We start from the raw sequence: 16,414 nt of genomic DNA on the forward strand, positions 1-16,414 counted from the left end.
ACAATTATAACAAAGAAATAAAGTAAAAAAAGACAACACAAAAATGTGTAGAAATATTAAATGTCATTTCCTTTTTATAATGTCATTTCCGTGGTCCGATACAGCCCCCTGGCTGCCAGCCTCTGAACTTCATGTTGGTGTTTTGTTGCCGTCTCAATACGCTGTCACCTTGATCGACGTCTTTAGGTGCATCATACACTGTAGAAATATGAAAGTCTTTTCTGGCCCTTTTCACTGAGAAGTTTAACTTCTCTCCATGATACCTGTATGAACAGAAGAATTTCATGCACACGTCATTAAATGTAATTATTACAAGAATGTACACAGACTCAATGCAAAACACCATCTTCTATTATTGCCTTACATTTCTTTTAGACTACTCACCCAAAACCTCTTTTGCATTTGGGATGCTGTCCGTCATTGTCCAGGGCTGCAGGGATCCCGACCTGACTGTTCCCCAGACCTTCTCCATCCTTCCATCCCTGCTTCTCCATCACTCTACGACCAATACCCTGACCCAGGACATCAACGACATAACATCTAAATCAGTCAGTGGTTCTTTATTATAAGGACCCCCATAACTCGTACAGTGTACACATGGAACCAAGTGGACCCCTAAAAGATACGTTTAGTTCCATTTGTATACTCTCAGACCGCTTTTCCACCGGTTGGTTCCCAATGGGAACCGGTTCAGTTCTTTTTGGTTCTTAGTCCATGAGCCAGACCTCTAAAATTGGAATTGGAGTGGGAAAAACTATACCTATATTAAATTGTTTATAGGATCAATATAAGTAAATAGTAATTTATGATAACCCTTCCACAGTAGTAGCTTTTTCATAGTTTCTGCATATTTTCTTAATGCATCATTTGCATATATATATAAAAAAATGTAATACAATAAAAATAATAAATCATTGTCTTCGTGTAAGGAATCAACTGGGGATGTTTCATGGTGATAACAATCTAATATTAGGTTTGGTTTTGCACACTCAATTCATAATTAATTGTCCAATTTTGGAGCTCTGGCTCATGGACTAAGAACCACAAAGAACTGAACCGGTGGAAAAGGGGTCTCAGAGTTGCAAACCTGTAAGGATCATACACACTCAGAGATACAGACCTGTAAGTGTCCATTTGGAACCTCTTCAGGGAACTACTGATCTAGTTCAAGCTCCAGGATCAAACTATAAGAATTTAGTCAAATAAACGGTGGTGGTCAGAAATCACTACCTTAGTAAATTTCTCAAAGCTGCCAATCGGTTGGCCACGGCCCGACCTGTCTTCAAGCCCATCCCTCAGCCTCTTTTCATAGCGCATGCGCACATAGTCGCGGGAGTCCATGTCACCACCATCTGTGGGGAGGGGACAATAAGCATAAAGGATTATTTATTTATTTGAATAGCGCTTTTTGAAACAAAATTATAAAAAGCATCAAACTTAACAACAATAAAAACAGAAAACAAATGTGGCAAACACAATTGAGGAAAAGGTATGTTTTCAGAAGTGATTTAAAAGAAGGCACAGGTGTTGCTGCTAGCCTTAGCACCTCGGGTAAGGTGTTCCAAAAGCCTAGATGCTCAGACCACAGAAACCTGATCTCACCTGGTAATGAGGCAAGTTTTATAGGAACAAGCAGGAGGGCCCTATCTGAGGATCTAAGGCTATACACAGGACAGCATTTGTCAGACAATATGTATCGTTGCTGTCGGGCAAGAAAACTCTTATCCCCATATTTATCTCTCACAAAAGCATCAAAAGTAGCAGATCCACAAGCTCGAAATGTGGCGCGAAACGAGATGTTTTGAGCTTGAAGATCTTCTACTTTGAATCCTGAAAAGTAACAGTATATGAGGTTTCCAGTAACATAGGTGATATACTTAAAGAGGAATCTGGCTACACTTTATAAAAGTCATCATTTCATTTGAAATCAATATTTGAAGTAAAAGATATGAAAACATGCAAACGTGACTTGTGAGTTACCTTTGTCATAGTAAACACTCATGTCAACGTCCCAGTCATCTGCGGTTTGCTCATCAAAATCTACAGGAAAGAATAACAAAGACATAAAATCAATGTACTTAGCAAATACGTAGCATAGCATGTACTATTATTATTATAACCGTCTCACACACACACAGTTTAAGTATACTTTAATTTCTAGAATAAACGTTTCACATCACAAGACTTTTCTTATTCTTGAACAGCAAAGAAAAAAAATCTTTTGGCATTTTTTAAATAATGGTATGGCCACATATTTGTTTTCTGAATGTGCATTATATGTTACACTATTTTGTTGAAAGGCTGAATTCTAACAGTTATAATTTTCCAGACGCAAATGTTATTACTCTTAAAACATGGTATAAAACGAGCAGGCTTGAGGGTTTGTGTTGGTCACCTCCTTCTTCTTCGTGCCAGTACTGGGCATCAGTGTAGAACACCAGGCCTGAGCCTCCCTTCTCCCACTTCAGCTCAATCTTCTCCTCAAACAGCCTCTCCTTGCACCTCCCCTGGCTGGTTACGTCCTCGTACAGGGCCTCATGGCGCTCCCACTCCTCACAGCGGTCATCGTCCTACGCCAAGAACAAGAGGAAACCCAAATGGAGATGTGAAAGCAAATGTAATGTATGTAAGTGTAAGAACGAAGATGCCACTTCTTCTGCTCAATTGCACATTATTGCAACATATTCACAGTATAAATGTGAAACTGAATCAGACACATATTAAGTACCGCCTTATTTAAAACACTTCTGGGGCTGCTTGACTTTGTGTATACCCGGCCTACAGTTTGATGTTGCTTTATTCAATATTTAATCACCCCGGTTCTGGTAACTGATATTGTCCTTTTAGTCAATGGTTTATTTCATTATGTTTTTCTGTAATGCAATGAAAGTCCTTGCATAAAATCCATAAAATCCTTGCATTAAATAACAAGGTCAACCCATTCATTAGGACAATATCGGCTTACATAAGAGACAGGAGAGGATCATGACTTATCTGTTTTATTGTTACTGTTTTATTGCTTTTACTTTTTTCCTAATAAAGTTGTCCTTTTAGATGTTCTCTCCCCTGGCCCCGCCCCCTACACATGTAAGTACTCAATAATAATAATATCTGGGATTTATATAGCGCTTTTCTTATTATCAAATGAATATCAAATACCTGAATATTGCAAGCAACTTAAAAACTGGGAAGCAGTCCTTGCAAGTCCTTGTAGATGTGAAAATGACCGAGAAGTGTTTTTAATAAAGTGAAACTTTGAATATATTGATACATGACAATGCCAAAGATATTGAGACATTAGACTATCCACATCTAACTTAAATGGATGTAAACCCACATCATCTGCATTAGACTGCCCATCCTCCTCATCCAACTGCTCCTCTTCCTCCTCCTCGATCTCAGTCGTTTCTTTGCCAACGTCACGTGGTTGCCGAGGTCCTGAGGAGGGTTTAGGGGCCACTCCGCCAGGGCCTGCAATTTCATGCCCCGCAGCAGTGAAGACATTCTCTTCCGTCTGTGGCATCGTGAAGGTGTCACGGTACTGGAAAGGGACATTTCCGTAGCGGCGGTTGCAGCTGGTCTTGGGGAACGTGAGGCCCAGCTTGCGGATGAGACGTGGAGGCAGACGGCACGACTGGATGAGCTGGAGGAAGACTTTGATGGTCGTGCCCACGTTGCCGTTCTCCATCAGAGACGGGGGGTTGAGCTCGGGTAAAGCTCTGAGGTCTGCCTCTGTGAAACGCTCCGTCAGCGATACGCGCCGCCTCTGTTGCAGTTTCGTTTTGTAGGGGAATAAATGCTCATCTGAAACAGCGATAAAAATATTGTGTTGCAATTAGTTCCTTTGTGAAGCACAAAATAAAAACTAGAGCCTAACAAATGACTGACAGAGCATCACACTTGCTGGGAAACATGTAATGTGATACTAAATTGTCTGATAATTTGAATATCTTAATATTGTAATATGACATACTTGTCATTTCCTGTGCCTTTACACACTTGTTAATTACTAGAATTTCGCCCGGCTGCGCCGGGCTCATCCCAGTGTCGTTGCAATAACAGAAAGTGTTTTTTATTTCTCATAAATACGCAAACATGGTGAAACAACTACAGTCACAGAGAGCAGTGGCAAGGTAGCTGCTGCCTGCTAACGATGCAAACAACAGCCTTGCCTGTCGTGTGTGTGTGTGTGTGTGGGGGGGGGGGATAGCACTAATTTTCGACATTTTACTGTGTCATAAATATGTACATCTGTAGCCTATATTGTGATTACATTTGACCGTACATTTGACTCTTGTGTTATATTCTTGTGAAATATTCAGTAAAGTATTGTGGTGAAATATTCACCCCAAGTTGATAAGATATGCAGAGAATATAATAGCAAGAAGCCCCAGTTTGAAATGCATTAGGCCACAGACCCCCATTTGATACCATTTGCTCTCTGGGAAAATCAGGGTCCATTTGGTTCCATTTGTATGCTCTTGGAGTATGATGACTGTGCTAACAGTATTATCATCAAATATGTCTCAGTTTGAAGATTGTGAGCTTGTAAAGTCGAACGTTCAACCTAGAGACAGTGTTGCCAAGTCTGATCATTATAAGCTACTTTGGACTTGTTTATCTATTGGTAGTCCTTGACATGGAAATGTTTGAGTTCCACTGCTCTGAAACAACATTAGACAACAAAGTGTGACAGTCAACACTATAATTGATTATTTTAAGACTAATTTCCGGACCATTTCTGATTTACCTACTTTGAACTGGCCTATTAACATTTTTATAGACCTGGTTGCTTGTTTCACTCTCACATCCACGATATGTGGCAACCCTGGTCCCTGGTTTGTTTTGCGTGTGGATGTTGTTTTGTGTTGCTTTAGCATCTTTAGCACAGTATCTATCACAGGGTGCAGCAGCTGCTGCTGTCATGAAAACGCAAGTTTCTGTCCCAGAAGCTCACGTTAGGTCTGCGCACACTGTACGTTGCTATGGCAAGCTGTCATCAAATGCTGCTAACGTTGTGGTCAGCACTGTTAGCATGTGTGCTATCAGGCAAAAGCTGAGATAGATATAAAACTACTGGCCAAAATGTCATACAAAACACAACCCCTCAAATCGGAATGTGATTGTGACCTACAGACCATCATGATTTGCTTGCTGGACCTATAAATAATTTATTTGCATTAAATTGCCACTCGCCTTAGCCTGCATGCCTATTCTGTGTCTCTGTGTGTGTGTGTGTGTATGTGTGTGTGTGTGTGCGCGTGTGCGCAAGACAGACGTGCGTGTGTGTGCAGGCTGAGAGCTGCTGACTGTGATTGACGTGTGAGCTGGATAAATCAGTGAGAGTTGGAAAAAGCGCACGCAGAGCCAACTCGCAGGCAGTGCCTCAGGCCAGATGCCTGAGAATCGGCACAGGATTCTCTGGGTCACCAGTGTTGGTGTGACACACACGGCTTCCACATTTAGCTTCATACTGGGTGAAAGTGGCGTTCCAAAAATTATTTTTCCCCTCGGAATTCTTATTCACAATGAGATGGAGTTGAGGTGTTTGTGTTTGCTTGCTGGAGCTATAATTAATGTATTTGCATTAAATGTCCACTCGCGCATCGAAGTAAAAAGCAAGATGGCCGATTGTGAGACTGAAAAGTAGCTGTGGGGGCGGGCCTGGAGGGCCTATGAGAACACGGAACAGTGTTGCCAGGTGGTGTTGCCAGGTTTGCGAATTGTAAGCGAGTTGTAGTGTGTGTAAGTAGCCTGGTTAAAAGGCCTTGTTTCTGCCCGTGTTGGGGCAACAGAACATGTCGACCAGTTTCTGTCAACCGCTTTTGGTCAGGTGACCAACTCCACAAATGTTAAATTAGATAGGAATTACTGATGATTACCAAAAATCACATAAATATTCTGTGAGTGCCAGTAGTCATCCCCACAATAATCATATTGACGTATTTGTTAAAAGGCAAGGTTATCCATAATCTAATGTGGGCCCTTCTCATGACGTAGTAATACTCCTTTAACCTTTTTGTCTACTATCTCACACTGCGGTGCATGCAACACATTGTGAGCTTGTAGATAGACTATTTGAAATGTTTCGAATGGGTTAGTTTTTACGACGTACCTCCCCGTTATAATGGAAACATAAACTACAAAACAATCACAGAACTCCCAAGAATCTCTAGGGTGCCAAAACGGTTAACCTTTCAGGATTCAGAATTCAAAACTAGCAGATCCGCTTGTCCTTGTCTGCTACTTTTGTGTGAGAATATACTGAATATAGTAGGATCAAGTATGGCATTAACGCACAGCAATGATCTCAAACTGGAGGTGTTTGAAATGAAGAAGGTTAAGTAAACACTGAACTATTAACCTGTTTGCTGTGACACTTTGATCCTCTTGATGACACATCGCCTGGCCAGCCAGTTCCCCTTGGGGTCAATCCACTGGTTACCAGCGTACAGTTTGAGCAGCCGGTCGGCATGTTGACTGTGGACTGCCACGATGCAGCAACACGTCTTCACTGCTGGACAATTGGGGGAGAAGTATGCAAATGATTTACTTTCAAAATGTCTTTTGAGCTTTTATAGATCTGCCATTTTCAAATAGACAACAAAAAATGGCATAATTGGTTATTGTATGTTCTGTGATAATAAACTAAATCTACCAAGTAACTTGTGACTAGAGCCACAGTAAGACAGAGTTACAACATTGAGGGGGCAGAAAACAAAAAACTTGTTTGTCACGTATGCAAAGCCTATAGACTCCAATACATTGGAACTTCCGGTTCAGGCCTTTGTCACTATTCGTCAATAGAAGTCTATGTAGAAGAGCCGCCATTGGACTGGCCCAATGAAGTGAACAGAGTTGTTGTAACTCTGTCTTACATAGATGATGTGCTGTTGTCTGTTGGTACATCACACCTACTACTGTTGAGATGATATCATTATGTACATTGGTGTGATGTGTATGACCCTTTTATTTGCCCAGTGCCCACTGGACGGGCAGAGTGTGACAATAGAATGACCATAGAAGACCAACATAGTATTGTATTGTCGCTCTGGATTAAGAGCGTCTGCTAAATGCCTAAATTGTATTGTTGTATCACACGTATGGCCGTCATGATCAACGCTATATTAACCACAGATAGAGTAAATACATGTACTAATGAGTCAATAGTCCGTTGGGTAAATTAAACTAAGTACATTTACTCATGTACTTTACATTTTGCCATTTTTTCTAACACTGATAGTTTTACGTACCTTCCACTGCTGATGTTGACTTTGTTTCAGGCGACCTGGAGCCCCCAGAGCTCTCTCCTTCCAGCGGGCTCTCTTTGGGGTCGTCTACGGGCTCTCTCAGGATCTCGGGTCGGTGTCGGTAGTGGAAACAGTGGAATCCTCCGCTTTCTATGAACTGGCTGAAATAGTTCCTCAAGGTGGCTGAGCGAAAGCTGGCAGGAATGTTACTAATGGCGAAGTAATACACAACTGGGTCACTGTCCGCCATGATTGTTTGTTTACAGCAGCAGCAGCGGCTACATACGTCATCAATGGGGCGACGCCGACGTTCTCGTATGACGTCAGATCCGTTTGCGTGCGTGCGTGTAAGGTGCGTGTGTGCAAAACTCTTCTGGACAGGTTTCAAGTTCAACATATTTCTCGAGTCGACTCTCCAACTAGCTCTGGTCCATAGCTCTAATGCGTTAGAGCTATGGACCAGCCTTTTCATTTACTGTTCTCATTTATTTTTAATAATTCTTTTTAATGTTTTTGTCTTTCCTAGAGGAGGTTCTTTTCCAAAGTAATTATTAAAAATAAATGAAAACAGTAAATATAAAATATCCAATTACTAAATGACATTTATGTTGCAACTTTCCGTGCTCATCCGTGCTGGGATGCGTAGACATATAGTACATAATTAGCCTACATACATGGCGGAATCCGTGGATATGCTCCTGCAGGAGGAGTGTAGCGGACCCAGCTGGCCTTTTAAGGATGAAGTCTGAACTGATGATTTTGAAGTTGCTTTATTCATAGATCAACGTAGAACTGGGACAGAAACAAAATACAATGTATCAATGGTCATAAATCACTACAATATAATCCATAAACTGTTCCAATCTCAGGCACAAAATACATTTTCCATGCAACACTAACGTACATTACACAATACATAAACAGCCTTCTGCATACATTTTAACAATAATACCAAATACCAATAACAGTGCAAGCAAATCAATAAAATACCTTGTCCCCCTTTCCAGCTAGGTGCTATATTCTGTGTGTGACATCAGTTCGTTCCATGGTTAGTTGGCATTTGACCGTTCCTTTGGCCTCCCTTTCCTTAGCCATCCACATAACCAACCAACTTCAGCCATACCATTTGTGTGCTGTCTGTTCCAAGTCTTCTCTGTACTGAGGCAGCATTTCCTTGTTTTTAACCACAGTGCCACAGCTGAGCTGAGTCCCAATCATCTGATTCACATCAGCTGTGATCAGTTGTTGGCACACTTCCTGTTCCAATGCCTCACAACACTGAATATATACTAAACAATAAAGTATTACCTGTGGGTCCGTTACACTCCCACCAAATCATACAGTGATTTAAAAGCAATGTACATAAATCACAAATGATTTAAAATTACGTGACCAGATGCATTTAAAATTCTTAGAATAGGTAAGAGTGAGTTGTACCATCTTTCTCCCACCTCGAGTACTCCATCTCCAATGAGAGCATGCTCAGCATTGACTTCCAGGAGCCTAGTGTCCTGGGCCTTGAACCTTCTAGCCATGGCTGGTTTCCCTTTGATGGGCAGGGATGCCTGCGCTTTGTCTGGTTGTCTTCGCACTCCTCTAGGCCTCCGTTCCCCTTTGACTGCTGCCGGGGAGTCTTGCTTGGTAGCCCCCTTGTAGGCCATCGCGGCCACTGCATTAGGCTCGGCCTCTCCGGCCTGCAGAGTACCAGCTCCCACCGAATCCCCTGGTGCCTTGGGATGTGAGGCCAGGGTAGCTGCACCCTGCTGGGCTGAGTCTTTAGGCTTCACCACTGCTGCTCCCTCCGTCACCTCCAGCTGCTTCTTGATGACCGTTTCTTCCTCACCAGCCGGCGCACCTGGGCCTGGCTGCTTTTGTTGAATCTCTTCATGCTGCTCCTTCATGGCAGTCAGGGGTTTCTCCTGCTGCTCCTTCATGGCAGTCAGGGGTTTCTCCTGCTGCTCCTTCTCTACGGCCGCCCTCTGTTGCTCCTGCTCAGCAGCCAGGAGCCTCTGCTGCTCTCTCTTCTCTGCAGCAGCCCTCTGTTGCTCCTGCTCAGCAGCCAAGAGCCTCTGCTGCTCCCTCTTCTCTGCGGCAGCCCTCCGTTGCCTCTCCTTAGGAGCCAGGAACCTCCTCTGTATCTCCTCTTGCCTCTCCATCTCATGTTGTCTTTGAACTTCCAGAGCTTTCCTTTGTTCTTCCTGCTCACGTATAATTTCGTACTCATGAAAATAATTATGCACTTCCATTCCGTAAAACTTTCCATTTACCATATTCTCAGCAACAACTTTGAAAAGATCTCTTGAAGCGCATTCACATATAGCCACTCGGCCTCGTAGACCATCAGGTGGTGTGATGCATTTCTGGATTATTTCACCATACAGTTCAAAAATGTCTTTACTCTTCTCCAAGGTGTAAAGGAGAAGTCTTGGGTCCCTCTCTGTAACGCTGGACCTTAACTGTTTCTTTACTATTCGTGCTGCCATTTTCCAATGTTCATATAGTTCAAAAATACTTTTCAACTTATGCTCAACCTCGGAATCTGTATCGTCTGCCATTTTGTAAAAGAAACGGAGAATAAACCTTAAATGGCCATAGAAAATAATTTAGCACAGAAAACTATATTTCCCTTAGACAACTACATGTATTATTAATTAAACAAAAATAATCTTGGAAATCATAAACATCTGAAAATGTAATTAAACAATCCTTGTGCAAATAGTAGCTTGTTCAGTTCCTTTTCCATATAGTTCATTTCCTGACCTTGTTCCTTTGAATGGAAGTTGTGTTTGTGTCTGTTCACCAGATCCATGTGCAGATGTCAGACTCAGAGTGAGAGAAGTCCATGTTTCCTTGCAGGTGGTAGATGATGAGGAGTCCAGTCGGGTAAAGTTCTACTGTAGCGGACCCAGCTGGCCTTTTAAGGATGAAGTCTGAACTGATGATTTTGAAGTTGCTTTATTCATAGATCAACGTAGAACTGGGACAGAAACAAAATACAATGTATCAATGGTCATAAATCACTACAATATAATCCATAAACTGTTCCAATCTCAGGCACAAAATACATTTTCCATGCAACACTAACGTACATTACACAATACATAAACAGCCTTCTGCATACATTTTAACAATAATACCAAATACCAATAACAGTGCAAGCAAATCAATAAAATACCTTGTCCCCCTTTCCAGCTAGGTGCTATATTCTGTGTGTGACATCAGTTCGTTCCATGGTTAGTTGGCATTTGACCGTTCCTTTGGCCTCCCTTTCCTTAGCCATCCACATAACCAACCAACTTCAGCCATACCATTTGTGTGCTGTCTGTTCCAAGTCTTCTCTGTACTGAGGCAGCATTTCCTTGTTTTTAACCACAGTGCCACAGCTGAGCTGAGTCCCAATCATCTGATTCACATCAGCTGTGATCAGTTGTTGGCACACTTCCTGTTCCAATGCCTCACAACACTGAATATATACTAAACAATAAAGTATTACCTGTGGGTCCGTTACAAGGAGGATTCTAAAAACGACTTATAAATCCTAAAGCCTTGTTTATAGGCCTACTTCACTGTGCAACGGTCTTATGCTGGAAAATAGCAGATATGCAAACTCACAGCAAATCTCATTCAAGACACTGAACTTGCAGATCTGCCATTTTTGCCATCCAAATGCATTATATGGTTAAATGGGCCCGAGATGCAGACATTAACTATAAAAAGTGCCCTTCTGGGCACAGGTCTCCACCAGGAGGATATGGGAGTGTGTGATGTTTGGCAAAATGTTTAGGAGTAATTTAAACATGTTTGTTTGGGTTTGTGTGTGTGTGTGTGTGTGTGTGTGTGTGTGTGTGTGTGTGTGTGTGTGTGTGCGTGCGTGCGTGCGTGGTCACCCATGGTGTGGTGTGTGCGTGTGTGTGTGGTGCCTGTTGTAGCGCTACCATGAGGCTGATTTGAAAACTGTCAAATGGCATTTCTTCCTCAGCCTATAGTGGGAATAGGCATGCACGGCTTGCCATGTCTTCCTTCTCAGAATGCATTTCTTTCATGTGGATTCCATGGGACAGTGTGTTCCTCTCCGACGCTGATGTGCATCACTTCAATCAATGTCCACAACTTGTTACAACTTCAGTTATGGTATTTAGCGTGCTGACTTCTCCTTGCAGAAGTTTCATTAAAGAGGATATTTCCAGAGCACTTAACCTGCCAGTTATAGAAAGAAACGTTGAATATGTATGTGTTTGGTTCCAAAACACCCCAGAGAATTACCTGCAGCAAAGTGAAGGCTCGTTTGAGAAATATTAAGAACAATCAAAGCATATTGATGTCCATTTATTGGAAACACCCAAAGTTGAGCTCTTCTATGATTAAACCGCCAAACGGAAAGATAAGGAGAGACTTGGAAGCAAAAGGAATGCCCATAGCAGATGTACCCATCATATAGGGATGTATGCAGTGGAATTAGGAGTCCTAATTGGCGGAGACAAATATTGGAAAATGGTCACAGGAAAAATGGAGAGACTGAATGAAGGACTAGTTGCACTGGAAAGTGTATTTGGAATGGATGGCTGGTGCAAGGAGAAGTCACCACGCTAAATATCATAACTGAAGTTGTGGACGTTGAAGTGATGCACATCAGCGTCGGAGAGGAACAGGCGCTGTCAGATAAGTTACGCGTGCATATCCACGGCTTCCCAAGCCGTGCATGCCTATTCCCACTATAGGCTGAGGAAGAAATGCCACTTGACAGTTTTCAAATCAGCCTCATGGTGGCGCTACAACAGGCCAAGTTGCATCTAGCACATGACTATAGAGATACTTGGTGGCGCTATAACAGGCTGTTCTGGAAGATTTGGAGCAGAGGTTCATCTTGGCATCTATAGGGAGTGTGTGTGCAAAGTTTGGCATCGACTGGGTTAGCGGTGCCGGAGATTAGCTGGTAACGGACGGACGGATAAACACACGGACGGAGTGCAAAACATACTCTCTCCCCATGCCTTCGGCCTGGTGGAGACAATTAGTAAATTACCAAAAGATTTTTGAAAGTGAAATATCCCAGTGCAGTACTTGAGTAGGCTTAAATGTAGGCTACTTTCCAGTTTCCACCACTAGGCCTAGGCTACTGAGCTGAGGTGAGGATTTGAGTTATAGTTTGTGTGTTTACATTGTCAGACTGGGCCAAGTAGGCCTATAGTGCACTGCTATTAGAGTTCATCATACCTAGATATGATCTTCACCTGCATGGGTTTATTGGATCATAAAACTACACTTCACTTCTGGATCGTGACATCATGCTTTAGCCTACGTATCCTGACTTGTGACTGTGAGTGCCCTGGTAACCCTGGTGCCCCTATATTTCTCTTCCTTTAAAAAAAAAGTATATAGCAGAACAAGTATTTGTGTGAACCAACCTAAGAAGACTAAGAGTGCTTATATACTGTAGCTGCCTACAAAATAAGTTAAAATTTGCTACATGTGTGCTTTACAAACTCACATACATGTGATACGTAGCCTATTATTTAGAGTGTAAAATCTAGATGAGTGTACAACTGCCTACAGTTAATTAAAAAAATATATGGAAGAAAACAAAGTGTCTGCCTGTCAAACACACAGTGACATTTTTGAGGGGTTCCAAGTTTGGACCCAACTCCTTCGGTCCAAACGGTTGCAAGAAGTTGCATGTGTAGCAGTGGCTCAGAGCCTCTGCCTGATGGCCTCAAAAGTCTAATATCTCCCCCAGTCCAGAGGGATATCCCTTTGGTCTAGTGGTTAAGATGTTGGACTTTCACGTGGGAGGTCCGAGTTCGAATCCTGTGCATTACACATGGTGACTCTTTGTGTGGGCCATTGAATTCCATGCGTTGAATCACTTGGGTCAACGTGCAACACCGCTGGGACAACGCTAAAACCGTCTCAACCCTTTGGTGTGGTTAGGGCTTAACAAAAAAATATTGCCTTTTCAGATGGGGATCTGCACTCTGCAGCCAATTACACATCAATTCGGGGGTCCTTGACGTGAAATTGTTTGAGAACCACTGGTCTAACTGTGGCAGAAGGTCAGAGTGCTGAGTGGCAGCAGACCAGCAACTGAAGGGTCCACACAAAAACATATCCTACCATAAGGGGGCGCCATTACCCCTAGGTTGATGACCTTGTGGGAGAGGGGACCAGGCAAGCTGAATCTTAACAATAGGTCAAGGCCAAGTGTCATGTCCTGGACATCATGCAAACACAAAGCAGGGCTGTTGGCCTGCCTATTACACCAGCAAGAGTTCAATGACTCCCAGAGGCTGGAAACTCGAGTTCACATATCCTCGCCTCATTATGGGGACATATAAAACTTGTTATTTCACTACAACTCTCTTTATATGCTTTGAACAATGATCACTCACTTGTTTGTCCTCAAGAGCTGTAGCAATTCTGTCCTGTTTTTCATATCTATTTTTGGCATTGCTATGCTATATTCTACTCAAAGGGCAGTGTTCTACATCACTGGTTCTCAAAGTGGGTTCCAAATCCCGGGAATATTACATTTCTTAGGATATAAAAAAAATAGCCGATCTTTGTGTGTCACAAAGCGAGGCGTTATGGTCTTGTAGATCATCTACAAAAAGAAGAAGAAGACACATTGTCTTTTATGGGGGACTCTAGCACAAAATCTTTTCAGACAGGGGTCCACGGCCAAATACATAATAAATGTGGGGGTCCTTGACATGAACTTTTGTTGTAGTAGAGAGACAGGAAAGCAAGGGCAGAATCCAAACAGGAGTTGGATTCAATTCAAACCCTCACCCAGTATTGTACCCCTACTAGTGCCTGGTCTGTGCACCCTACACATTTTTCATTCATTCATTCATTGACTTACTTACGTCTGCAAAGGTATTGATAATGCATAAAAGAAAAGTATTTTGAAATTTGAATTTCAGAAAGACGTGCAAAAAAACAGGACATTCCTCAGGTGACAGAAATTACATAATATTACACCATAACCTCCTTTCTGGGCAAATCTTCTACTTCCACCAGTGCTGCATGCATATAGCATTACAGCCCTTATTGCATTTACGGAACTAAAGGACCTTTTTATTTTTACTATCTGGGTAGAGATAAGCGTCTGTCCTCCGTGCCCGTCTCTGCCTGCTCCCAACTGCTATAATTATCTTTCCTTATCGTGGGCCTTTACAACTGTCAGGACGCCTCCCCGGGCCCAGGGGAGGTTACTATACTTACTAGTAGAGTGTGTAACTGTCAAAATGATCACGTCTCCCTATGCAGCAACAATCATTCTAATTCTGTTGTTTCAAGGACCCCCCCCCCCCCAGTTTGATATGCATTAGTACACAGACCCCCGTTCAATTTGATCTCTGGGACACCGATCTACATTGTGAAATCCTCAGTTTTCTTTGTGTATCGCACTTTTTTTAAATCTTTCTTGTTGATAATGATATAATACAAGTATACAAGTAGGCTACATAAAAATCTGTTATATATTAGACATAGCAGGCCTACACATATTGCACATGACTGTGAATCCACTGACTGTACCATTAAGTCTGTCAATAAGCTTATTCTACAATGTACGTGTTTTGAATACACACACACGCGCACATGCAGTCACGCACGCAGTCACGCACACGCGCACACACACACACACACACACACACACACACACACACACACACACACACACACACACACAGGCAAGTGGCAAGAGACTCAACAGCTACAGTATATACAGTTAAATTATATTAAGTGTTCATTTGCAATATGTGACAAAATATCCATCAAAAGAGTAATGTTCTGATCAACAGATCAAAACTTTAGGTCCTCTTTAGTATCTTGGGACTGTGTGACAGAGCATCAAATAGCATACATCTGATACCACCAGTGGTGGAAAAAGTATACTCACAACCTGTGTTGTGAGCTAGTATATTGGCTGGCTATTTACAAATAGCCGAAATATGGTAGGGCTGAAAGTGGTTAATGTATGTTTTGTAATAAATCTACAACTAGTAACTATAAGGTTTTCAAATAACTTTAGTGGACTAAGTGGAGTAACAAGTACAATGTTTGCCTATGAGATGCTGTGGAGTAGCAAGGTATTGAATATGGGAAATTGGGTCCTCAGCATTATATTTTTAATTGCAAAGACCACAGGCCTCTGAGAGTGTACAAATCTCATACATCTGGACCCTCACTTTGAGAGCTGGGGAAAGACACATACTGTAGTAGTAGAGCAAGCGGTCCAGAGTGGTTTGTAAAACATAGGGACACTGCAGACGATGACATTTTGCACCCAATCATTCGGCTATCAGGCCAAACCACCACAGAATCATGACCTTCACACATAATGTATGAAGGTCAAGGCAAAGTATGGTTTATTTGTAATCAACAAAAGTTGACCAATGTCAACCAGGTGTAGCTATATGATGAAACACATTTAGCATAGTACTTTAAAATGTTATTCTGTAAAGCACTTTGAGTTGCCTTTGGTGTATGAAATGTGCTGTATGAATAAAGTTGCCTTGTCTTGCCATGCCGTAGCAAAGACAAAGAATTTGAAATGAATGCATCAAAATAAATATATAAAACGTATGGAAGGTATTAAATACAAAAGACAACACTTTTGGCTATAGCATTGGCTATTTAAAAAAGATGTACAACAAGCTCACAACAAATGAGGGGAAAGACCTAATAAAAAGTGGTAAACTATTCCACAGCCTTGGGGCAACATTAGAGTAGCATTTAACTGGGTCTGACTGGGACAGAGGGGAAAACAGGCGTAGTTGGTCAGAGGATCTAAGAGGTGGCGGCCTGGAGGTGTAACAGGTATAGTTCTCTAAAAACCCATAATAAAACAGTCAACTGGATTCCGCAGTTGACAGGAAGCCAGCGAAGAGAGGCCAAGTTATGGGAGATGTGCTCCCTCTTCTTACTGTCTAGATTATTGTAGTGCAGAAACACACTCTGTACACCAGAACAAGATTATTCAACTCTGGGACTGTTCAAATGATGCTACAGCAGTGTTTCTCAGACTTTATATGTTTTTTATTTCAACAACCCCCAAAACAGAAAGAGACTTGTAAGCCGGGTCAATTTAGAACCCCCCAAAGAATGCGACCTTTGCGGAGGGCCCCTGCCTGGACCACACTTTGAGAGCCACTGCAATAGAG

The 16,414-nt window shown here is 42.2% G+C and overlaps 1 protein-coding gene across 2 annotated transcripts; it reads right to left on the reverse strand.

The window, feature by feature from the left end:
- Positions 1–82: 82 nt before the first annotated feature.
- On the reverse strand, positions 83–7,502 carry gpatch3 (G patch domain containing 3; the record flags this gene model as incomplete). Of its 2 annotated transcripts, none has more annotated exons than XM_080768081.1 (8): positions 7,254–7,502; positions 6,365–6,514; positions 3,338–3,804; positions 2,396–2,570; positions 1,981–2,040; positions 1,231–1,352; positions 385–512; positions 83–263 (listed from the first exon to the last, which is right to left on the reverse strand). In XM_080768081.1, exons 1-8 carry the CDS (start codon positions 7,498–7,500, stop codon positions 83–85), a joined length of 1,530 nt encoding a protein of 509 aa, XP_080624207.1. In that variant the 5' UTR covers positions 7,501–7,502. The 2 variants fall into 2 exon arrangements, with proteins under 2 accessions (XP_080624207.1, XP_080624206.1); XM_080768080.1 differs by having other exon boundaries at positions 6,365–6,517.
- Positions 7,503–16,414: the final 8,912 nt, after the last annotated feature.

This window comes from Protomyctophum bolini (genome assembly GCF_963924005.1).
Source record: "Protomyctophum bolini genome assembly, chromosome: 7".
NCBI lineage: Eukaryota > Metazoa > Chordata > Actinopteri > Myctophiformes > Myctophidae > Protomyctophum > Protomyctophum bolini.